Source organism: Oreochromis aureus, linkage group 13 (assembly GCF_013358895.1).
Source record: "Oreochromis aureus strain Israel breed Guangdong linkage group 13, ZZ_aureus, whole genome shotgun sequence".
Taxonomy (NCBI): Eukaryota; Metazoa; Chordata; class Actinopteri; order Cichliformes; family Cichlidae; genus Oreochromis; species Oreochromis aureus.
The window spans coordinates 29,506,796-29,533,217 of record NC_052954.1 but is presented as its reverse complement, the minus strand read 5'-3'; the positions used below and the strand labels follow the sequence as shown (position 1 = coordinate 29,533,217).

Sequence of the window (26,422 nt, the reverse complement as noted above, 5' to 3'; positions counted from 1 at the left end):
CTGTGATTTTTATGTTTACAAACACAGCTAATTATAACAGAGGAAGAAAGAGAGTGGGCGAGATCGTGAATGTTGAATAACTGAATATTGGATGATATGAAGGAAAAAACAGAACAATCGAGGACAAACAAGCACAAATCACCGACAATGCGTTCCTTCCTCTAAATGCAAAATCTGAAATTGGCAGGTTTGGTGCAGTCAAAAAATAATTACTGAAGTGTTAGTAGGAGTGTAATCACTCAGTGGAACAAGAGCCCTATAAGGACATTTAAGGACATAACCTTGTGAATGTCTGCAATATCTGCTCCTGCGTGCTGTGTTTAACAATAAGTGGTAGATCTAAATCCAGTTCTGTTTTCTGAAAAGCAATCTCAGTAAAACATGTCACTAAGTGCTTACAGAGAAGGAGACAAAAGAGACATACATAATACATAAATACAATAAAATGCTCATAAAAATGCATCTGCGGTGATTTCACAGGGAAAACGGTGGCACAAAAAGGTGAGCTCACACATTTATCTGTCTTTGGAGGGATGAAAAAATAATTATTCACACAGTGTGCTATTGGAATCATTTTTGCAATAAGTAGCTGCGCACAGTGCTTACTCTGAGGACTGATTGCCCATTTCAGTAAGAAACAAACAAACAAAAATAATGAAAAGGAGAAGAATGTTATCCCTGATGCTCTAGAACTTACAATTATTATTATAGGCAGAGAGATTTGGCTATCGTTTTTATTGCAGAATTAATAAATGAATTAACTTCCACTATATTAACCTCCTAAGACCCGAACTTTTCCACAGCATGCATTTTTAATTTCTCTTTGATATTTGGGCTGACTGGGACCTGATGAATGTAAAAACAAAGAATTACCAGATATTTTTTTAACCTAATTTTTGTTTCTAAGAAAAATGAGAGCCACGTATGAGGATATTCATTTAGAATTTCAATAGAAAAGTACCAGTATAATGTCCTCGTAAGTGGATATCAGGCCCTTGTACAGCAAAATTGAGTATTTTGGTCTAAATAACCCAAAATGTGATGTCCACATATGTGGACGCCAGGTCCTAGGAGGTTAATATGGATCCAGGAATCTCCCAGATGGAAACTGGGTAAATAAAACCAAAACTAAACAACACAGTCTGTATGGTTAAATATCATGTATCTAAATAAGTTTTTGATGAATTGGTTGATCACATAGACTGTATGTAAAAGATGGCTATGGCTTTATTGGTTTTGAAATGTGAATCAGTCATATGTAACTACAAAACAGCTACAGAGCAACAAAACTAAAAGCATTCAGAATACCTTGTATGTTATATCTGTAAGCCGTATATAAAAGAGTTGAGGCTTTGGCTTTGCTTTTCTCTTCTCCAAGGAAAGAGAAAAGTGACCCCAATGCCTTAAACCTGCATTATTTGCAATTGCCAGCAGGGGGCAACAACTCTGGTTGCAAGAAGGAGACTGATTGTATGCAAGTCTGTGGGAAAATGACTCTATTTCTCCCTTACTCTACGACCTTGGTAAACACTTCTTAATGGGTTTATAATCTCAGTCACTAGCTTCAGGTCGTATTCAGATCATTTTGGCCCCAATTAGAGAAAACAAAGGAGTATAAAATATGGTGGACCTTCTGATCTTAGTAAATCACTTCCAGTTAAACGTTTTTTTGTGCCCTAGATTGTCAGTCAGATCTGCCCCTCACTTGCAATAGCCAGGTTCAAAGCACCAAGATGCTGATGACATCATATTTTAATGACATTCATATTTTAAGATTGTTGTAGTATTTTCAAGTGTCATTAATGGTGTGGATTTAAGATAGCAAGACAGGGAACACTGCCAACCAGCCCCATTGCTGCCTATGTACTCTTATATATGAAAATATTTATTTCCATATGCCATTACATAAGTCACAAAAACACGGGCTTGTTGCAATGCAGCAGTGTGACCCCATAACCTCCACAGGGTCTTACACACTCATGATATGCACTATTTCAGGGCCCACTTTACCAGCTATGCAGCCTCCTACACACTCACACTTCAGTGCATGAAAAGACACGTGCAGACTCATGTTGCCATGATATTGTGTGATACTGTTCGTCACTGCCAGAGCCAAATTTATCTGTAAATATACAAAATTAACATTTTGTAGACAAGCTTGGCTGAAAAAACAAAAACATGACTGTACTGAAACGATGAGCTACATAAATTTAATGCGAATTTAACTTTTACCAAGAACACTGTTTAGTCTTGTATAGTGAAAAGAAAAGATGTGAGAGAACACATCTGAAGTCTGTGCTCGCTCATCAAATATCTAAGCAAGGCATTTTTGAACACACAGACAGCGAGCTCTAAGAGCCGACAGATCTTTATATGAAATCAAAACCAACACTGATGAAAATGAGGATTAAAGAGGCATTGTGTAACTACATTTGAGCCAGCAGCAGAAATCCTATTGCCTGAAACGGTTAAAGCATGTATCTTTGTGGCTTTACCTACTGAATTTAACCTGAAAGTTAAAGTTTGTTAGACTCTTCCTTCGAGATTCAGTCTAACTAAATAATCTAAATGCGTTGACATTAAAAGGCAGTAAATTATATCAACATGACAAGAATTCTATATACTGATTGAAGTTAATTTACAGTGCAGACTGACCAGGACAATCATGCAGAGATTTGCAGGCTAAGAAAAGAATTATGCAGATCTGCATATATTAAGGCAACTTTTCACACTTGAGCACAGCAGATGATATAGATACGTAAATATGGCCGAATGCTCATCAAATAGACTTTTCACTGTCCCAGGGACAATGTTTTTAAAAAGTATTAGCTGATGAGAATGTCTATGTTTGTCAAGATGCCATAAATGATTATTTTGGGTCTCCAGTTTCCTCTCTGAACCTTTTAAACAACACACATATCTACTAAACTAAGATATGTGTGTTGTTTAAAATAAAAGACACACTTCAAATAGTGTGGATGTATCTATATATTTTAGCAGCTTTGCAGTAAAATCTTCTGGCTTCTTGAGCACTGAGATGTGACAAAAACAGCTGGAAAAGAAATTGAAACAACTCAAAAGTGCAAAAGAGCAGGTAGGTTTTGTACTATGGTGAGATGACACAGAGCAATTGAGAAACTCCCACAGCCAGGTTCAGAGTTTTTGTCACGGATGGCTTCAGTTCAGAATCTTCCTGTTAAATTTTCATACAGCGAGTGCAGCGAACACAGACTGTAATCGGTAGCTAAGTGCTGCCTTTTAGTAGCATTTCTGGGGGTGCAGAGTTCTCCAGTGAATTTCTTTTCTGCATTTATAATTCAAGCAACATGAAGCACGTTGCAAGTCCTTGAGGATTAGGTTTAAAAAAACAAACAAAAAAACTAAGACCCTTTTAAATTATAAAATTATGATCAACTGAAGTTTTTGGCAGTTGACTTGTCTGCTAAAACAGGTTTTTATTAGAATTTACAATGACAGGCAGGAACATCAAACCCACTCTCTGATATTGTTTAGTTCCCTCTTATGGCTACAAAACACTCCTTCACGAATGGCTTCTACAACACCCCTGATGATGTCTTGTCACAATAAGATCTTGGCAGCAATGTATCCCTTCTTTATTAGATTCTTGATTAGATTCAGATATGGGAAATGAGGTGTCCAAAATCAAGCTGAAATCTTTGTTTTGTCCCTCAAACCATTCTTGAACCATTTCTGGAGGGTGGCAGGGTGTATTTTCCTGCTGAAAATTGGCCCTTTCAATCAGGGAATACTGTTGCCAGGCTTAAGTAGGGGTTTATGTTTGAAACTAACACCTACTTCAATGCTTCTCAGCAAAACATTGCTCTGAGCTTCACACCACCTCCACAGGCTTGCCTTGTTCTCACAGTGTATCCTGCTGCCACATCTTCCCAGGTAATTGCACATGTCGCTGCCAACATAAAAGAAAAGGAGATCCATTAAACCAGGTCCCCCCAGTTCATCTTCTGCCAAACTATGTGCCTACTGTAGGCCCCTTCAGGGATAAACAGGCATCAGCAGGAGCAAAGACCTTCTAGAAGAAAATCAGAATGAATCTGGGCAGTTTTCTGATATACCCCATACACCAAAGTGGGCCATAAAAATATTCCATACACCATTATACTACAGTACCAGGACCAGCCTGAACCACCAATAGGATGGATCCATGCTTTGATGTTATTTACGTCAAATTCTGACACTTTGGAATGTTGCAATGGAATTTTTCCCCTAACATTTTTCCAGTCTTTGTGAATACTAGTCTCAGTGTCAGTCCTTCAGTTCAAGTTTCAACGTATTTTACATTCAGACATGTTCTGCACACCTGTAGCAAGTGGTTATTTGAGTTTCTGTTGCCTATCAGGCTGAAGCAGTCTGGCCATTGTCCTCTGTCCTCTGACATCAACAAAGTCTTTTTCCCCAAAAAGCTGCCACTCACTGGATATTTTCTTTAGATTAGTAGTTTCTGAAGTGCTCTGGCACAAAAAAATCACACCATGTTCAGAATCACTTAATTTCCCATGCTCTGTTTGGATTTCAGCAGGTTGTCTTCACCACGTCCACACAATTCATTTAGGTGCTGTAATGTGATTGAATGATTAGATATTTAGTTAACAAGCAGTTAATAAAGTACCCAGTGAGTCTATTGTTCCCATTTTAGCCATAGACTGGCTCTTTTCCATAGTTTTCTATTCTGGATTCTTTACTTTTCATATCTCCCACTTATATAGTATATCTACAATGGGTACAGCTCCAGAAAGCTGCAGTTCAAATTTGTTTTGACACTTTTATTATAAGTAACATCAAGAGTTTCAGTAATTTGTGCTACAGAAGCGCTTCAGTGAGTCATGCCCCCTCCTCATTGGATCACTTCTGCATACCAGGAACACCTGATAAGACCTGATGTTCTGAAGATGTCCAAGCCACTAAAATAGACAACACAGCTGCTCACAGCCTTACTTTTGCCTATTTTTCTTAATTCCAACACATCAAATCGGAAGCAAATTGCTGTGCTAAATGCAGTCCATCACATCACAGGTGCTATTTGTAACAAGATAATCAATGTTACTCATGCCACCTGTCAGTGGTTATAATGTCATGGCTGATCAGTGTATTGCACTCAGTCACCCACTCGTACAAAATGTGTCCTGCCTCAGTGTCCAGATAGAAGGAAACATTGCTTACAGAATACAAGGCCATTTCAAAACAGAGACTGCTCAGAGTTTCTGGTAATGGGTCTCCTTGTTATGCACCAGAATCCCTCTGCAGAAGCAAATGTAGCAAACAGATAATAATGATGCAAACACTTTTTCTTTATTGTTTGGATTTCTAATACTGAGTCACATTTTACTGTATCTGGCTCACAGGTTATTAAAAAATAATTAAGTATACATAAAAATCTTTGTTAAAATAAGATTTTAGAGTAATACTTTTAAATTAAATTTTCCACTATAAAGGACAATTACAGTGCTACGGTGTTGAAATTCTTTCCTTTTGAATCCTAGGTATGTCCTAGGATTAAATGCTAGAGTTTGTTTACTATGCCGCCTTACTAAATGTGTTCTTTGCCCTTGCCCAGGTCTTTTATAACAGATGATGGCCAGAAACTACAGAAAAAAGGCAGGGATTATGAATTTAAAAACATTTCTTTCCTTCAAGAAATTGCTTGTACTTTGCTGCACACTGCATTATCAACAGGAATCTCAAATCATAAACGCTGCACAAAAACACACAACTTAAGACACTCCTACTGCCCACACACTGGCACTCACACAGACACAAGTGCACATGTGCACACACATCAACAGACAGATGCATTAACACACACACACACACACACACACACACACACACACACACACACACACACACACACACACACACACACACACACACACACACACACACACACACACACACACACACATTTGCACACACCCCAATCTTCACCAGCAGATCTCCGTGCTGGGAGCTTATATAAGGGAGAGTGGGAGGCTGAGAGCTATTTCAGGACCAGAAAAGATGTAAGTGTGCAGGAGCATGTGTGTTTTTGTGTGTGCGGAGCTATAGTACCCATATGGATTTGTGTTGGTACGGCTTTGTGAGTGTAGGCCTGGTGTAAGCACTATAAGGACTCTGATTCAGTGGGTTTCATAAGCAGTCAAGTTTGAAGTGAAGTTTGGCTCAGAACCTCTGGCAGCTCAAAGTCTCTGTGCCTACGACGTGTCCAGTCACACCACGGAGCTGCATGAACACACACGCTCAAAAGGCAGCACTCCCACGGAGCTGTGCAACTGGAAAATGCCTGTTTACTTGTCGTAGCCACAGACAAATCAAGTGCACCCGGATGTTGTGGCAGCCACATCCTTGCCTTCGCAGCTCTGATAAGAGCCTTTCGAAAACCTTTTAATTGCAGTCTTCTCCCTGAAAATCCGCTCTAAATTTCCTCAAGTGTCTAAAAAGGATTATAAAAGAGTCTGTTCACAACTTTGTACTAAAGAAAGAGTGCCAGCAAAACTGACTGCAACATGTTTTGTGGATTATACAGAATAACGGGAAACACATTGCTGGCGTCTTGTAACTGTAATTATTTATGGCCGTGAGCACCACAAATTAAATTCAGTTCAACTGAACCTGATCCAGTGAAGCGATATGACTACCGTGAGAAAATATGTTCATGCTGGCAGAGTGGTTACGGGGATGGATGGTGATGTCAGCAGTTCAGTCCACCACATTGCTCCAGACTGAAATGTCTTGTCAGATTTTGCATGGACTCACATGAAATTTCACACAAGCACAGACACAGGATCGGGAATGGCAACAGCCATGGTGTCAGACTCCTCAGAGGATGCTGTTGATAACCTACACAGCAAAGGCCAGATATTACACACAGGTGGTGGTTTGTGTCAATAAAACACTGAAGTGGAATAGCAGTGACCAGGGAAGAGTGGTGTCAAATACAATCCTCTACTAAACTACTGTTAGCAATTTGAAAGGAGACCTATTCATTTCAGAGTACATCTTCATAGTCCATGTCCTTAGATTTTACTGGAGCTGCTTTAATGAAACAAGGCCTTTTAGCTCCTCTCCCTAGAACACCCTGCCCTCTGTTTATGCTCCCAAGTTTTTGCCTTGCATGCTGTAAATTTTTAATGCCCCAAAACTCTTAAAAAAAACAACAATTAAAGGATTAAAGTTGAATTTTACTTAAATAAATGCCAACATGATAGCATCAATGAACTCGTCTTGTTTTCTCTTTGACAATCTTATTTATTCAGCTTAGTTTCACTTCATGTTTTTCCTACCTTCAGTGGCTCATCCTTGTCCCAAACATTGAGAAGCAGTGCTTTAAGCTCACTTGTTTCTAATTGGCTTCTCCTTAAAAACAAAATGACTAGATAGGCGATGGATGGGGCTTATACGCTCACAACCAGAGATGTGTGACACATATGTCAATAGTTGAATATATATATATATAAAATCAGTATCTAGAGGAGTCTAAATCCTAAACTTTTGACTCACAGGAATTATGAGCCAAAAGTCATGTTTAATATGAGCATCCACCACTGTAACATTACCTGACAGACAAACGGAAAAGCGAAGCAGGCAAAACAAGATTTCAAAGACATGTCTGTATAGGATATGTCTGTATAAGTTCTCAGTCATCCAGGTAATGGTAGTCTAAGGAGCCTGGAAAGAAAGCAACTGGATTTCTTTAAATTTCCTGAAGATGTTACATTTACACTTAAAAGTATAAAGGTCACTCTTTCAAGGATGCCAGTGTTCACATTTTGGATCAAGAGCACAGATGGTTTGAAAGAGGAGCAAAAGAGGCCATCTATGTCCACTGTGAATGACCGTCATTGAACAGAGGGTGGCTTATGACAGCAGCTGTCAGCCACCTACAGTGCAGTCCTGAGATCCCTTTCCAGGCACCTCAACCCCCACTCAACTCATGCAAAGTCTCACAGTGGTTTTACCCACAACCTCTAGTAGTAATGACTCACGCCTTTTTTCACAGCTTGGCTCATGGGATGATTAATAGTGGGTCACCGGCCCTCCTCCACTAGAGTTTAAACACCTGGACTCAACACGATTTGGTTTTAGAACTTTAAAGAAGTCCAGTCATTTTCTTTACAAGCTCCTTAGATTTTAAAGACAGGTTTCTTTTAAAATTCCAATCCAAGTGATCATCTTATCAGGAAACACGGAGTCTCTGTAGAGCTGTTGTTGGGCAGAGCTAAGCTTTCTTTAGCTCTGGAGGACAGAGGATACCTCGCACTTCTCACTTGATGCAGGGCTGACTGAAACAGTGAGCGGTAGCCGCAGGGCCATGCTGACACAAGCATACAGATCCAAAGTTTGTCCTTGTTAGTGTGATTCAGCCTGTCTGTGGGTTTTGGAGAGCTGGGCTGTGAAGTGTGAAGGCACATTTGGCTTTTTTCGCCTCCATCACTAAATCATCTGTATGAGTGTTGGAGGGATTCTTTAACTGGTTTTGAACCTGGCTTCACTTAGCATGGATAGTCCCAGGAGACAGTTTCTCAAGTTTTGAAGAACAGGTATGTTTCGGCATCAACTGAAAGATGAGCAGTAAGGAAAAAAACTGGGGGGAAATAATAAAAGTAGCACCAGGTAGAAAATAAAGAAAACAACACACAATTCCTAACTAGCAATAACCGTCAGGTTCTGCTCTATTGTTTAGAAAACTGAGTAATCTGGTTAATCTAACATAATTTACATCATTTCTACTTTTAGCTGACCCTCATTTCTCTCGAGTCTCGCAGTGGAGAAGTCAGTCTGTTACACTAGAGCTCACAGCTGTAGGGTAACAAACTGTGCACCAGTTTCCACTTTTGTTATAGAAAATAATTGTTTATTTTTTTGTGCTTCCAGTTTTTAAATCCTGAAAATGAAGACAATTTCTCTTTAAAGTCACTAGTTAAAGAATATGATTTTGTGCAATATTTGTTAAATATATAACATATAAACGCCTAAATTGTCAACTTATTTTTGCACCTTGTGTTAAATCCTTTATTTACTTATAAATGCTTATCTGTTAAAATAATCACATCACTGTACAGTCGATTGCTGAGGTCTTTAAGTATTTATTGACTGCCTCTTTTGGACATTAATGATAAAATGATAAGGCCAAACAAGGCCTCTACTGACACTAATGTAAAATCACCTTCAGCGTTTCTTTGCCATTCCTCCATCTAGTGGCTGAGAAAGGCCTGACAGTGGCTTACTTAAACTATTCCCTTTCAAGGTGAATGGGTTCAGTAGCCAGACTAAACTTTTGTTTATTAGTGGCCTCAGCCATTGTATCTAAAGAAAAATAATCCCCACTATGTGTGTTTTTTTTTATATAATTTGGTTTGTGTTCTTGCAGAAGATGACCTCCTGATAGCTTTTAAATCATCTTATCGTTTTCACTTTATTTAAAAACTTATTTTTGGAGATGACAGTGCATAAAATGTAAATGGAAGATCCTTTAATCAAGGCCAGAAAATACAAATGTGTTTTTTAAAATGTGATTTTACTTTAATAAGTGGGAGAGTCATTTTCTGAGACAAGAGCACTGATTTCTTTGTAAATGTGACTAGACAAGAAGATTAATTGCAACAGACCAGGAGTCATTTAGACTCCAGTAACCGTAAATGAATGATATTGGAAGAATTTGAAGGGATAAGAGATGGATTTCCAAAGGGAAGATCATATTTTAAAAAAAGAAAGAAAGAAAGAAAGACAAGCCTTGGGTAAAAGCACTAAATAATTGTTTGATGGAAGATTTTGCCTTTTTTTTAACCTGAGAAATGTTTTAAAGGCATCTCAGCGGTCCTGTTATAATGAGAATAAATCCTGAAGACAGTTTTCATCTTTAGCTCTTTGTAATCTAAATTCTGACTCACTTTACTGACAGAACCATCACTGTGTAAATAACAGCTGTCAATATCTGTCAGTCACGATGACACGCATCTCACTGAAGTCCATCACTGAGGGCTTGAAGGTATGTTTTCCCTATCTTTAATCTCAAAGGCATAACTAATTAAAGCTTCTCCCAAACACTATATGAAAAGACTGTGGGGCATCAAACAACTTCCAAATTATACTGTACACATCCAATTTGTCTTATCAAATATGGACTTTGGGGGAAAAAAATATATAAAGCGGCAGAACTTCTTTAAGCAGTCTTTTAATAAGCGTAGGTATCAATTTGTTCTCGGTGATGGATGTCTCATATTAAAATGGGATCGTTTAAATTTATTCACTGAAGAGATAATGAGGAGACATCCCACACAAGGCCATGAAAACAACTCGCAAAAGCCTGGCAGTCATCAGCACACGCTCGGCGAGGAAGCTGCATTACCCAAGTGGTGCAGAAGATTGCTGGGAAATAAATGGTGGAGATGAAAAGGTTATGCTTTCTCGTTTCCCCTCATCACACTAGTTTTCTTCTTGAGGGAAAAAATGCGCAGTGGCGTAAGATACGACCGCCTGAGGAGTTCATCCGCAATGGCTCGTGTTCTCCCCGGGCCTCTGCATAACCTCTGGCTTATCAGGCATATTGATCCCAAGACTGGAAGAACTTGAAAACAGCACTGCAGCTGCTGTGGTTTTTAATGATACACATACATAAAAGCAAAGGAAATGTGTGCAACCAACCAGAATTATTTATTTTTTTGTCTACAATACATCAGGAAAGTAATAAAATGGGATCCTCACCTTTCCCAAAGTTGAGGTCTTTTGTTCTCACAACAGCTGATAATTTGAAGGTTTGGATTAATAAAAGCAATTTAAAAGATGATGCTTTTTATTAATTATTCAAGTAATAATAGGATCATTGACTCCACATTCCTTAATAAGGATACTAATCTGCAGCTCGGCATTGAGCTTACATTTGTCAAGGCCAAAGCAGCACTAAATGAATCAGGACAGAGAATCTGCTGGGCCCGTGGAGCCCAGCTAGGATGTCATTTCACCGCGCACCCAAATTTTAATCCTCCGATTCTTGGTTTTAAATAGATCAGCTGTCAGATGTGTGTCCCATAAGATTAACCCCCCTCCCGAGAAAAAAAAAAAAAATATCCACTGCATCTGAAAGACTCTCCTGGACAAAGACGAAAGCAGATTTCCTTTTTAATCATAAATCACCGTTGTGTAAAAATGACAATCATGTGACAATAATTAGGTTCACATTGCAACCCCTTGATTGAAAACCTAAGAAAAAAATAAACAGACGCTCTTGCCAGATAACAGTTGACGTGTGTGTTTCGTGTTGTGGGTGGACGGTCTATATTTGCGTTTGCTGTTTTTATCCTGTTTCTAAATGCTGTCTGCTGGCTCAACTGCTGTTAGGCGTTTCTGTAGTGTTGCAGTAAACCATCTGCGGCCTCGGTTGGTTTCCGTGTGTCATTTCCATAGCGACACGTGTATGGTTGTCACATCCACTTGGTCTCAGAGCTCCTGGCGATCGTCCATCTGTCTGCTTGTCTGTCCGTCCTTTTACTGGGGCTCAGCGTCTCTGGGGCGGCTGCTTTTGATCTGCTTTCGGTGCGTTTCCAGGTGCGTTTATGACGGTGATCTGGTGTTCAACACCTGAACAGTCTTACGGCCGTAGTGCCAGTAGCTATAACCTGATGCAGCTGTAGTCACTGCTGTAATATACCTGCAACATGATAAATGACATGTGCTGTAATATACTCCAAACTTTGAAAGTATTTGGTCAAATTATTTTTAAATGCAAAGTTAGAAAAAAGATGAAGGAAAGGTAAATCATTTTTATATTAATATTAAAACAATAATACAATTTGTTATCTTATTGTGGTGAGGAATGAATTAATCTCCAGTTTGTTATAAACTTTAAATGTGTTGAATTTGAAAATGTGACTATGCTGCCCCCAGTGGTCTTATCAAGAAAGACACATTGGTTAAACAGTACAGTATTTAGAGCTTTAACTTTAATTTAACCTCATTACTTTCTTCAGCTGTTGTTTAACTTAACACTCGATTTAATGTAAAAACTAATTAACTGTATATACCATGTTTAGATATTTGATATAACAGTCTGTTTAATCAACCACAGAACACAAAAGCATGCAAGATTTGACTTACTACTCTAAAATCTAACTAAATAAAAGCCGATAGTTTCATATCAGTAATCCAAACTGTAAGGCTTGAAATTCAATTACGATGCTCAGTTCAACAGTCTGCTGAAGTAGATTTGTAAAAATGTAGGTTATTATGGCACAACATGTTTGTCATTGGTCTGATTTCTACTCAAGCTCACTCTGAGGTGCAGACTGAAATGAGTCAGTACACTTAACCTGAACAATGTGCTGCAACAAACAGCATTTATGTGCTTGACTGAGATGAGACCATTTGCATCCATTGTACAATTTTTTTTTTTTTTTTGGTTGTACCACCAGACTGAAAGGAAAAGGACATTTTGGATATTAAAGCTAAGTGGATGAAACTGCGATTGCATAAGTAATGTGGAGCGTGTGGTTTACCATAAGCACTGCAGCAGGATGCTGTCTGTGTACTGGAAGACCGGAGCAGCCAAAGAAGCTGCAACCAGACAGAACTGAATGGCCGTGTTAATCTATTGAAAAAGAACATGAATAAAATAAAAGTTAGAAAAGAAAGATGAAGCCATGATAAAATTTTGCACGTATTTGAAATGAAATTATGCTAGTATTTCAGACTGTTTAAAGGCTAGTTGTGGATTGAAACTTAGAATGAATCAGTGTCAGATGTATTTAAGACAAGTTACATATTTTACATAGCCTACAATACTGCAGTAATAAACCCTATAACTTGAGAATGTTGGCTGAAGTTATGAATATTAAAGCCTGGATAAATAAACTGTGCAACATTGGGAAATACTGAAGCACAGGGCTTAATACAAAAATGAAATTTTGAATTTTGAATTTGAATTATTTGGGTGTTGATAAGATGCGGACACAACAGGCACAAACTAGTAAAACAGCTTTGATCATATCCTCATCACATTGGATGTCTACCTTAAAAACATCCAATGTTTACAGAGTTTAACTGACATCCAATTTGATGCCAAATGTGTCGATGTTTCCGGCAAGATGCACAACAGGCTGTGTAAAGGTGCTGATGAGTAGCCTGAAGGCATTAATCATTTATTGTTTAGTAACTTTTGCTTATTGCAATCTTTACTTTTATTTTAATTCCGGCATTTTGTGACTGTAAGATATGGTTCCTGTGAAATCACTCCAGCCTCAATCATTTCCACATTTCAGTTTTTGGTTGTATGTCTCACCTTGCTGATGAGTGTGGGCTTGAGCTGGGCAGTAGTATAGCAGGGGTTAAAAAACTTGGTGAGGGTCACCTGCAGAAATAAGAGGAGGAAACTGTATATTCAGTATTACAGACACTCACAAGGCAGTCCAGAATCACTGTGGCCCAGCTGTAGCGCTAAAATAGTAAAGAACAGTTAAGATTTACTTTAGCAATATTCATCACATTTTGGGTAGAAGACAACATAAATTGTTTATAGATTTATTTATTCATGTTTTTCAACTTACTCACAAATCAATACATATTTTCTATTCCTACATAATATCTGAGTAATCAAAGTAAACCTCTGTCATGCTCACCCATCAACCTCTGTCATGCTAGCCTTATCTGATTTTTACTGCACTATAAACCTTTTAAAGTATGCTTAAAAAGAACAAAGAAACCAAAATAAATATATACAAAATAAAATATTATTCCTTGAAAGTAAATACTACTCAACGAGAGCACTGCCTTGACAGAGGGTTGCACTCTCGAAGTGCTTCCTTTCAATTAAAATGCATTATAAATACAGGGACAGATGGATATAAATAACATAATGACTAAAATCAACTGTGACATTTTTGGCAGTGAGGACTACATTGCAAGCGCCCTCTGCTGCACCCACAGCTTCGCTGCAGCAAATTTCTGTACAGTGGGATGCACAAAAAAAAAAAAAAAATCTTGAAATTTGTCTCACCGGTGGAGGTACAGTCTTGTATCTGACCCAGAAGACAGCAGCTATCAAACCAATGTCTCTGAAAATCACTAGAGCTGTCAGTGGAGCTGAAACAGAAGTCCACAGTTAAAAATCTCATATCCTTGTTTGAGACAGGAAGAAAATACAGAAATATACTGAGTATTATACCTGGTATAAGTTCAGCATAGGTGAGACTGACGTATAAAATACTGATGAGAATCTTGTCAGCCAGTGGGTCGAGAGCACTGCCCAGTGCCGACTTTTGAGTGGGCCACGTTCTGGCAATGTAACCATCCAACTGAGTAAGAGAGAATGAGACAGAAAAATGAATAAATGTTAATAAAGATGTTTTTTTTAAAGATGTAAATTCAGTGTGGTACAAGTTTCAAAGCTGGGCAAAGTAAGATAATTAGTTTTAAAAGTTCAGGGCAGATCAGAATGCAGTGAGTCCCAATTTAAAAGCCTAATTAAGTTTATTTGCATATCATGCATCTTGATTTCGACTTGATACACAAATAGTCAATATTCCAACTACCACATTTAAAAAAATATTTTTATAGATGCATCATCAACATGTGTTAAATGTCCAAAACTATTTGCAATCCTCAATAGCTGAGAATGAGTTTACAAGATTTGTTGTACAGGTGTGCAACTCCAGACTGGAACCACACACCTGTGCAGGAAGTGCTTTAGCATAAGTGTCTGTTTATGTGTAGATTACCAGGTCAGTAGCTCCGGCCAGCGTAAAGAGAGCCAAACTGAGGTGAAATTTCTGCTGGATGATCAGATGACCCAAGAATGGAGCCAGCAAAATCCGACACACACATAACAGGTTGGGGATTGTCCATGGATTCTCATACTGAAGAAAATAAATAAATAAATAAATAAATATTACGACAGAGTTTACAGCTAGAGCTATAAAAATAAATAAATAAAGAAATCACAGAACTTGCTTCAGATCAGTCAGCCTAAATCTTTTCTAGCAGCTGTTCTCAGTAATATGTGCAACATATATCGATTCTGCATTGGCCTTATTAACAAATAAGGCTACGTTCACACTGCAGGTCTTAATGCTCAATTCCGATTTTTTGATCAAATCCGAATTTTTTTTCTGCTTGTTCACACTACAAATAAAATGCGACAGCAAACGCGCTCTAGTGTGAACGCTCAAAGCGGCCCGCATGCGCAAAAGAAGACTTCACACACAACGCGCTCTGTTTAGACCCAGAGCAAACAATATTGTTTGACTGATGGCCCTTAATATAAAGACTTCGGACTTTACGTTTCCAAATTTTTGCTTTAAGTTATTTTGTTATTTACATAATAATGTAAATAACCTAATAATTATCCTTATGGCTGTTTTAGAGAGGAGCGGTGCTTCAAAGGATAGTTGCAGATAACCATCAATGGTTATCATTCTTTTTGTGTTAGCCCTGCAACGATTTTCCAATAAAACTCTGACTGCTTAGACAACATCCAGCCCACCACGACAAGTGGAAGAAAATGGACTGATGGGTATTTTAAACAGGCCATTTTTTATGTACAGGAAAAACTATTTACTTATGGACTTGTATTAATTAAACCTAACAAGGCAGTTTTACGGGGAAATTCACTGTCAAATATCTCGACTTTTAAACCTCTGGGTTCACAGAGTCCATCAGCCCAGTAAATGACCCAGGGTTTGGGATAGCTCTCTTTCTGGAACACAAAAATCCAGTTTCTCTTACTTCATGCTTGAGAAATGTACAAGTTTACAGTAAACCTTTTTTCTGGAACAAAGCCCAGTGCTCCCTCTTCAGTGGAAAATTACCCACAAAGCTCTTCTAGTGTGGATCCACCAATGATTACATTGGTGTAAATCCTACAACAATGTAATCCTACTTAAGCAACTGTGTGTTACTTCATGATCTTTGTAAAGCACTTTAGATTGAAAGTATATATAGATTCTGAAGCTGAACGCGTTTTTTTCCTAGACCCCCCCCCACACACAGACAGTATACTTTTATTTCCTTACTAACTTAAACTGCCATTTCTTAACAAGGCCAAGTATCGCCCCTATAAACTTGCAGTGAGTCATTGTTCTGGTTAATGATTCGACCACAGTTCCTTTTTCAACTATGCAACATTGCACTGTTTTGGCCAGCAGCCGTGCGTAAAGCTGATGAACATACATGACTTGCACTTTATTAATTGTTGTACAACACGCATCTACGGTGCTTACTCCCTTCTGTGAACTTTATTCTCCTGTCACCTCTGTACTCACCAGCTCTTTGAACTTGAACAGTCCGTGTCCTGGTACCGCGCCGGCTTCACCCCTCTCCTCTCCAGTGGAACTGTCCGGCTTCTCGTCGGTCTTTCCACTGCAAAGTCCTCGAGCTGTCGGGGACAGCAGAGACCGGAAACTGGCCGCACACCGCTCGTGACCTCCCTGGGTCATGGGTATAGGTCCTTGCACGTGCCATGGAGTCTGCTTTCCCTGCTGGAGAACCCCACTCCAACAAGCGACATGGCTGTCCGTCCATTTGAGTCTCGCGAGGCACGAGCCGCTCACCTGAGGTCGTTTCAACCTAGCGAACTCCGTGACAGGTGTGTATCTGAGCCGCCATGATGCGGGCTCCAGTAGGCACACGGGCGCACTCCGCGCGGACACCAGACAGCGAACGTTTGTTGTGTTGCAGCACAGCGGTGCAGAAATCCTCCGAAAACACAGCGTCATCATCTTCACGATACTTACGTTATCGACCTACTGGCCTCGTGCAGTCTCCCCGCGTGTTCATCATGAAGTTAACGACCCTGATGGTCAGAGCCGACGGGTACCCACATCGAGCCAGCAGGCTGCCATGTTGCCGTAAATCGATACGGTACATGATGTCGTAAAACCTACTTTCGTTCAGCGCTTTTAATTTAAAAAGAGAATCGCTTATTTAAATAAGTCTTGTATCAAGAGATAGAAAAATCAGATAATAGTCTGACTTGTCGTTATTAAATTGAAACAATTTCTTAAATAATAAGTAAAAATTTAGCGTATTATTCTTTTGAATTACAAATTAAAAGCATTTTTTACTACCTCCCTTTTTGTAAAAACAAACCAACAACAAACAAAAGGCTGAGTGTTCCACATCATTTAATAAAGTGCACAGCAGACGGATAGGACGTAACCATAAAGGTAATTATGTTTAAGACAAAAATGAAAAGCAAATACTATACATCCAACAGGACACCCAATACTGAAGTCAATCTTTCAGAAAAATGAGAAATTTTATAATACAATGGCAACTTATTATGAAACTATTATGGGTGGAGAGGGTTATATTAGTGCCTTCTCTAAAATTTAACCACAGACAAGCTTACATAAACATCATATACATATTATGTACATTCTTCTGTAGAAAAAACGTTAAGTAATCAGTTTTCTTTCATATTCAGTTTAGACAAAGTTGTGTAACTTAAAGGCAAAATGTGTAACTTTGCTTAAACTAAGGGTTGCCCAGTTCTGAAAACCTATCTTTATCTGGATTATGAGTGAAATGTTAAAACAATAAATTATATCAATCTCAAGTCTAACATTTCTCTGGTTAGTGGGAAGTCGTCTTTACAGGAAGCGGTAAAGATCAGGTTTCAGTAGCTTTTTTTTTTTTTCTTTTTTAAATCAGCCTTGTTTTTGTTGTTTGTGGTTGTTGCCATCTCTTCAAATGGTTAAACTGCAGTCTCCATTTCTTTTCCTTTATACAGATCATGGTCCAATGAGCGACCTTTTGGTAAAGTCTGCAGGTTTGAGCCTGTGAAAGCTGTAAGAAGTCAGATTGTCTGCAGCTGGTACAGCTTGGGTCCTTTCTTCAGCAGAAAACCTTGTTCATTCAGGGAACTCAAGAGGCCTTCGAAATCCATCACCTAGAAAGAATTAATGATTGACTTAATATAATTTCCAGAATACACATTATACATTTAATGCAATTAAGCATATAGTTTTCATTCATGTTTAAGTATGAAATCACTAAGGTTTGTGGTGGGGAGAGGGAAGCCCACCTGTGTATAGTTACAAAATGCAAAGTATAAAAGTTTTTGGAAAATCTTCTCTATATAGGTACAAAGCTTTGTGTAAAAATCAAAAGTACTGTACACAATATCTGATCGATTTCAGTCAGTAAGGCACGATTACAGATGTGCTGTGTTTGATGAAACATTTGAAGTTGGAGTTTTATTTCATTTTGGGATAATCAAGAGTTAGAACATTTGCTGATGTGGTCTCCATGTTGGCTAAAGCAGTTTCTGTACATGCATTTCTAATGTTTTGTTTTTTACATTTTTATTCACAAAGAGCTTAAACAATTCAATACCTTTTTCCTATTTTCCTTTAATAAAGTTTTTGTATCGTGATGACATCCAAAGTAATTGCTCACAAATGGTGAGTGAACATTATTAATGTTTGTGCCTTTACCTTTATACTGTAAATCAGACAGTGTTAGCTTGACTCTTATTATTTATTATTTTAAATTTCAGTGCTTTCACCTTAACGTTCACTCTGTCGGCAATGGATCGAAGCGTCTGTACATCGAACTGCTTCTGACCGGTCCTCTGAGCGTGCTGGTGCAGTGCATTGACCAGTCGTTTTGCAGCACTGCGCTGACTCATACCAGACCCAAGCTGAGAGCGCTCAAAGTCCAGATTGCCGAGACCATCTGAATATGTGTTGGCCAGACTGAAAAACAAGAACCACAAAACAAAGGAGAGAGAAATTTATATGCAGGTGTGAGCAATTCAGACATATTAGTATGGATTTTCTGTGATATGAAAGTGTCATATAGTGGTATTCTTGCAATAGCAACACCATGCATTTACGTTCCCCAGTGAAACAAGTCCAAGCATGTCTGACTGCAAAAGCTGTGTTTCAGCCTCCTATTACAATTTAGTTCCTAGAAGGGGAGCCACTTCAACAACCTCCAACAAAAATATGCAAGAAAACTGTTCCTACTAAAGGTGGAAACAACAAATGTGTGTGAGGCAAAAACACCATTGAGAACAACCAGACTGCAAAAGAGGATGAGCAGGTGGCGATGTGCAACTCAAGAGGAAACAAATGACTCAACTGAGCATTGCTAGCTCCGCTCCACATGACACTATTATGGATGGAGAGGGTTATATTAGTCCATATTGTCCATATGACAATAAGCAAACGGTGGATGCAAATTACTGATGCAGTAACATGGTGGAAAAGCTGGGCTTTAATCAGCTGGTTAAGAAGCGGAAGCCATGATATAAGAGGTACAAGTGTTGAGCAATGATTTTTTTTTACTTTTATGCTTAGCACCCTACTATTGTGCTATAATGCTGTTGCTCCTGGTACCTTGTAGCAATTGATCTATACTTCAAATTAGGTAATGTGTCATCAATGGCAGCAGCTAACTGGAAGGATAGAAAATGTCTTTCATTTTCTTACATTTATAAACGCTGCTGCCTGCAAGCTGTGAGCATCGATTGTTCGGCTTACCTGTGTTTCATGATCTCAACAACATCCTCAGCATCACTCTTAGTGGCTGTTTCTCTCAGCTCCAACTTGGCTCTTGCCTACACACAAACAGCTACCATGAGACACCAGCAGGAAACTTATCCCTTCTGTTCCCAAAAACTGAATTTTCACTTTGTGTATTCATCCATCAAATTTTGCCAGGTGTGTTGAGAGAATGCACCGCTATCCAAACCTACCTCAGTTAGTCTAATTAAAGACTCCAGCTGTCGTGTGGTGATTGGCGTGGCATCAGTAGGGTTTGCCTGAGCTCTCAGTGACAGGTAGAACTCCTGAAGGGTTTGTGCTGCTTCAGGAGAGAGTTTAGGATGGACATACTGACGAGCGTAGCTGATGTACTTTCTTATAAGGCATGTTGGAATGGGGTCTATAGTTTCACCTGCAGGGACCTAGAAAAATATGCACTTAATGCCTGAAAACAATTGCTTTTTTTGTGATATCATTGTGATCCGTGTGCACTGAGAGCAGACAGCTCATCTTTACCTGCAAACGTTCGGACAGTGGCATGTCAGAGTGCTCTAATAGGATTGAGGTCTGTAATTCACTGTTATTTCTGGTAACTGTGGCACTGCTGGTTCTGCCTCTCCCTGACCTATTCGCCATGACATGCTCCGACAGCTGGCGGTCATGTGACTCATCTGGGATGTCCAGTAGCAGGAAGACAACATCAAAACGAGAGAGGAGAGCTGATCCCATTCTATACAGAACAAGAGTACACAAATGTAAATACAAGTCACACACTATACAATCTGCTGTATCCTCCATCTTTAACTTACTTCAGATTTTCAGAGACGGTTTTGCCTCTGTTGTAATGTCCTCCAACTGGGTTTGCAGCAGCCACAACTGAGGTTCTAGCAGGCAGAGAGGAAACTATACCAGCCTTGGCCAGACTCACAGATTGTTGCTCCATTGCTTCTAGCAGAGCCTGCTGCTGGTTCCCCATCTTGTCAAACTCATCAATGCAGCAAAGACCTAAAGAAACAAGTAAAAAAAGAAACACAAGCAACTAACTGTGACACATGCGAAGCAAAAAGATTCCCCTGCAGGGTGAAAGGCTTGTCTGATAACTTGAGCCTGGCAGACTAAGTAAAAGTGGTCAAAGCAGTGGAGGAATACTTTGTGGAAGATGCTGTGAAGTTTATAAAAAAACCCACAATACTTTATACATGTTTTCTTAAGCAATACGGCTAGAGACCAAAGTGCAATTACCTCAAAGCCACTAGAACAGGTTGCAATGTTTTATGTACACAGCACATAAAAATATGCTTAAAAACAAATGCATTTATTCTATTTCCCACCTTGATCTGCCAAAACCAAAGCACCGGCCTCCAGAGCATAATCCCCTGTTCCTGCATCTCGAGATAAACTTACTGTGAGTCCTAAAGAAAAACAGAAAAACTGTAAAGATCACATTGCTAACTTGACTATATTTAACCAAATACTTATTGACTACTGTATAACAAATTAGTTAAGAATTTTCTACTTTAACACATCGTACCTGTGGTGCTGGTACTGTTGCCACAAACATAGATACCCCTGGGAGCCACGTTACACACTGCCTATGCAGAGTAAAAGACAAACGTAGAGCATAGTACTAGGTCGAAGAAGAACATATCACAGTTTCAAAAAGGAAACACACAGCACAGTCTCAGCTTATGAGTCACAAACATGGCACTGTTGACATGACTTTAGTATTCATTTCTCTACTCAAAGTGTCACTCAAGAGTTACCTGTAACATCTGACTCTTTCCCAGTCCGGGGTCTCCCACTATTAGGATGTGGGGGTCTGCTCTCACTGGAATGCTATTCTTGCCTGTTTGTTTCTGTCTGCCTCCAAACAAAACCAAAGCAAGGGCAGCTTTCACCAGCTGCAGAGACAAAAAGACAAGAATTACAAGAGCCACAAGATTTTAGACTAAACTTTAGCATTGCAAGTAAGACCTCATTAGCAGCAGTGAAGCTGCAAAGAGTAGAGGTAGTTAAAGCAGATGAGTTTAAATGCCTCGGGTCACCCATCCGAAGCAATGGACAGAGTACAAGAGAGGCGAAGAAGAGAGTGCAGGCAGGGTGGAGTGGGTGGAGTCAGGTGTCAGGGCTGATTTGTGACAGAAGGATAGCTCAAGAGTGAAAGGCAAGGTTTACTAGTTGGTAGTGAAAACTACTTTTAAGTATAATATATATGGTTTGAAGAGCATGACAAAGCAAGGCAGAGCCAAAAGGGTTCGGATTTTCATTGGGAGTGATTGGGAGGTTGAAATGGTTTGGACAGGGAAGAGACCGTAGATACACTGGATGGATACTGAATATGGAGCTGCCAGGCAGGAGCAAAGGAGGAAGATTCATGGAGAAAGTTCATGAATATAGCGAAGGAGGACAAACAGATGGGATGACAGAGGATGATATTAGTGATAGGGTGAGATGGAGTTAGACGATCCGCTGATTTGAGCCCTGACGGGAAAGAAGTAGTAATTTCTAATGAAAAGCTTGTTAGTGTACTCAGTCTTGCGGAACTCACCAGATGGCCGTAGATGACAGGACACAAAGAGCTGTAAAAACAAGTGGACGCAATTAGTCAAAACATGTTGATTTGCAGTAGTAGCATGCCATCATCATCAAAAAGTACATTTTTGGATGACTGAAGAATTTTATATTTCTAAATCTTGACAAAAATAAAATAAATAATCAAGCTAACTTCATAGATAACTTGAGATTAAATTGTTAAAATTGACTCATCACCATACCATTCAAACTCCATTGTTTGGACAAAAATTAAATACACAGACACTGTGATAACTCTTAAAACAATACTACATGAAACTGGGTAGCTGCATTAAATGCAGTAAGTAATCATCTTACTGCACAATAAGTCGCAGCAAGTCAGGCTGTGACTGGATCTCCTGAATAGCATACAGTTCCTTCAGACTGAACTCTTCCCCACCACAGCGATCTTCAACTGTCCCGCTTGAACCTTGACCTCCCATCTTGGACTGCTTGCCTACATATTTAGAGAAAGTTCCAGTTAATTAAATAGTTAAGACTAAAGCCTATTAATATAAATGTGAAGATCTCAAAGAGAATACCTTTTGTATTGCTGACAGAAGTAGCTTCAATGTAGAGGAGGAACATACACTGATCCTTATTTCCTCTATAAGTGCCTGGACCTAAAAAACACAGTCAAACTATGTTTGATGTCTACGTAGGAGGGCACTTCTTCCAGCAAACTCCAACTTCAGGCTTAGAGTTTTTGTTGAATAAATGCTTGATTTAGTTGAGACATTTTTAATATTTCACTACATATTTCGAATTGGAGACTGCACCGGCATTTCTTTGGCTTAACTTTTCACAATGATCAGAATGTGTGTTTTTGTACCATCATTGCTAACTCTCACTATCCCTGTCACAGTAACAGTGTCTCCAGGCACACAGCTGTCACAGAGGTCAGAGGTCAGGTGACACTCCACTGTCCGTGGGATTCGTCCAGTCTCCCTCTGCTCTCCACTTATCAACTCCTGCACCCTGAAGTGGCACAAAATAACTCAAATTAAATTGATCAGGGATTCATGACAAAAGTTATTTGCATGAGATGTGACCTTTAAAGACAATACTTCATATCTGTGAACTGCTGATAAAGCACAATGTGCAAAGAACAAGTCCAGAGTGACACATAAAACCTACACACAGATGCACAGTAAAAGGTACACACTAAGGCTACGTTCACACTGCAGGTCTTAATGCTCAATTCTGATTTTTTGATCAAATCCGATTTTTTTGTCTGCTTGTTCACACTACAAATAAAATGCGACAACAAACGCGCTCTAGTGTGAATGCTCAAAGTGGCCCGCATGCGCAAAAGAAGACTTCACACACAACGCGCTCTGTTTAGACCCAGAGCAAACAGTATTGTTTGACTGATGGCCCTTAATATAAAGACTTCGGACTTTACGTTTCCAAATTTTTGCTTTAAATTATTCTGTTATTTACATAATAATGTAAATAACCTAATAATTATCCTTATTGCTGTTTTAGAGGAGCGGTGCTTCAAAGGATAGTTGCAGATTTCTGTCAGAATCTGCAGATTATACAGTACAAATAAAATGTTCACGTTGTCTTCCCAACAGTTTCACTCACATCTACACTGGATGGCCAGGAAGCGTTCGCGATGTCTTCTCCGGCGCTGATAATTGGCATCTGTCTTGTGTCAGTGATGTAAAAGACGGATTTAATGCGACATGACCGTTCAAACAGCAGTTGCTTTCTAAAACATCGGATATGTGTCGGATTCAGTACCACATATGAAAGTGACCCAGATCGGATTTGAAAATATTGGATTTGTGCCGTTCACACTGTCATACCGTGATCGGATATGGGTTGCATAGGGTCAAAAAAATCGGATTTAATGCGCTTTCGCCTGCAGTGTGAACGTAGCCTAAATAATACAAGCAAAAAAACAAAAAGTAAAATCCCTTAATATAAATGAATGATAACTTGCATACAAAGATTCTTCATGAATCAACTTAAAATTAAATGTAATTGACATGGGGTTAGGGCAGGGGTCCCCAATCTCAGTCCACGAGGGCCGGTGTCCCTGCAGGTTTTAGATCTCACCCTGGGTCAACACACCTGAATCACATGATTAGCTCATTACCAGGCCTCTGGAGAACTTCAAGACATGTTGAGAAGGTAATTTATCCATTTAAATCCGCTGTGATGGATCAAGGACACATCTAAAACCTGCAGGGACACCAGCCCTCGTGGACTGAGATTGGGGACCCCTGGGTTAGGGTGATTATAATATGGACCGGCAACAGAGTAGTTTACGGACATGCTATATATACCTCAAAAATACATGCAACAGAAAGGCTTTTCTTCGGAGGAGCTTTCATGCATTTTTACATGTACATTTAGATATCAGTACATGGCATCCTTTCCCGCTCTCAAATAACAACTGCAACAACCATTTTTGTTAGCTATGTCTTACTGTAGTTTTTCACTGTACATGATATACTCACTTGATGATCTGCCAGTCTACAGTCTGTGTAAGAGGAGAATTGCGGATGGGGATGAAGGTATGACTGCGACAGTCAGGCTTTCCGCACTAGGTTATAAAACACAAACAAGAGATGTGTGAATGCTGACAGGAAAGCCATATGCATGTATACATTATAACTTACAGCCTTTAAGTACAGGAAGAATGTTGCAGAAAAAAGTTAGCGTGTAAGTGTGCGTGTACATACTTTGGTAGGTGTAGTGTATTTCCCATGCTGCAGAGCCAGAGACAGTGTGGTCGAGCAGGTTCGACACCTGAAGGCCAACCTGGTGCATAGCGGTCTAATACTGCTCACTCTCACCACTGTTCCCTTCACACAAACTAGCCGGCCAAACACACTGGCACGTAACATCCGCAGTGGAGTCAGTGGCTCATAGTTATAGAGCCTGCGGGTGATTTACACAAATGCAGTCATCCTTATTCATTGTCATTCAAAGTGGCTGTCAGGAAAACAACTCATTATTCTTCACCGAATGAAATACCTCGCACTAATATGGGGAATATTGATGACTGGTGTAGCAACAGGAAACTCTTCCTCTTGCAGCTCAGCAGCTTGCTTCTGCAAATCCAGAGTCAAGACCTGAATGATGTGCAGAGAGTTTTCAGTCAGGGTTTGGGTTTTTAGAATTACAGAGACTTAGAATTTGGGCATTTGTTATAATATGAACATGTATCATTAAGACTGTAACATGCCGCTAGCATAAAATGTGTGGTAGGGTCTTTTGTGTGCGTACCTGGTGAATAGCCAATCCCAAACAGTTCAACATCACCTCTGGTTGTTGTTTCAGTTGTGTGACTATGTCAGGAAGTGCGTGACGCACAGTTTTGTCTGCAATCAAGTCAGCATAATCAACCAGGACACTTCCCTGACGCTCAATTTCATCCTGTACACAAAAACAAAGGTCACTTTAAGTGACATGGAAACAGACAAAGAAAATAATACAGATGGATGAGAAATTAAAGGAAAAAAACCCATACTAAGTCTCTTATTAGGGTCTGATAGCTTGGCCACCAAGTAGTGCCACTGTGACAAATGGACAAATGATAACTCAAAGAGCCAGTGTGTTGTGCAGTGAGTTCGTCTGACGAACCTTGTCAAACAGATGAATCCTGAAAGTGAAATATTTCTCAAACACTTTGATCTTCTCCACATTAGGTCCACTCTCTATAAATCCTGGACATTAAAAGACATGGTGATTACAGGCACAGACAAAGACACATTATCCTGACTATTAAATGTGACGTCTTTCTAAACTTATTGTAACAGTGTGACGGGGACCCATTAATGCACACATACCATCTGTGAAGTAGAGTGTCCATCCTTTGTACGGACACAATGCATCAAGAGTAGTCTGACAAAGGACTGAAGAGACAGTTGAGCAGTTGGTTATTTTGTTGCAGCTGTTCATTCCACACAACCACAAATGTGTGTTTTTTGTGTGTGTTTTTAGACATAGCAGTAACACTAATATGTAACATGTATTTTTCCAACAGAAAAAGAAAAATATAGTTCTACTAATGGTTTCTTACAAAGTACACTGTTTGTGTCAGAAACTCACCTCTCTGCGCTCTGTAGGTATGGTTTCCTGCTCCACCTCTCCAACCTCCTCCTGATCCTCCTCTCCATGGTCTACCTCTCCAGCCTCCACCCCCTCCTCTCCATCCACCACCACTCCCTCGTCCTCTCCATCCACCACCACCACCACCTCCTCCTCTCCATCCACCGCCGCCACCACTTCCACTACCACCTCCTCTCCATCCACCACCGCCGCCACCACTTCCACTCCCTCCTCCTCCTCCTCTGCCTCCTCTAGAAGAGCCTCTCCTG

The 26,422-nt window shown here is 39.5% G+C and overlaps 2 protein-coding genes across 2 annotated transcripts; both read right to left on the bottom strand.

The window, feature by feature from the left end:
- Positions 1-10,663: 10,663 nt before the first annotated feature.
- crls1 (cardiolipin synthase 1) lies at positions 10,664-16,882 on the bottom strand. The gene is made up of 7 exons (XM_031743903.2): positions 16,287-16,882; positions 14,745-14,882; positions 14,192-14,321; positions 14,024-14,109; positions 13,310-13,378; positions 12,528-12,619; positions 10,664-11,683 (listed from the first exon to the last, which is right to left on the bottom strand). The coding sequence occupies exons 1-7, from the start codon at positions 16,740-16,742 to the stop codon at positions 11,587-11,589; spliced, it is 1,068 nt and encodes a 355-aa protein (XP_031599763.1). The 5' UTR covers positions 16,743-16,882; the 3' UTR covers positions 10,664-11,586.
- A 248-nt stretch (positions 16,883-17,130) lies between these two features.
- On the bottom strand, positions 17,131-26,331 carry mcm8 (minichromosome maintenance 8 homologous recombination repair factor; the record flags this gene model as incomplete). The annotated part of the gene is made up of 20 exons (XM_031743894.2): positions 17,131-17,914; positions 18,533-18,722; positions 19,512-19,588; positions 19,727-19,936; positions 20,031-20,244; positions 20,324-20,519; positions 20,846-20,926; positions 21,046-21,106; positions 21,278-21,415; positions 22,063-22,093; positions 22,404-22,542; positions 22,628-22,708; positions 22,918-23,063; positions 24,557-24,642; positions 24,782-24,980; positions 25,077-25,174; positions 25,329-25,478; positions 25,686-25,768; positions 25,892-25,957; positions 26,154-26,331. Coding segments are annotated over 20 exons (2,517 nt in total), but the record flags the coding sequence as incomplete, so codon positions are not given.
- Between the last annotated feature and the right edge of the window lie 91 nt (positions 26,332-26,422).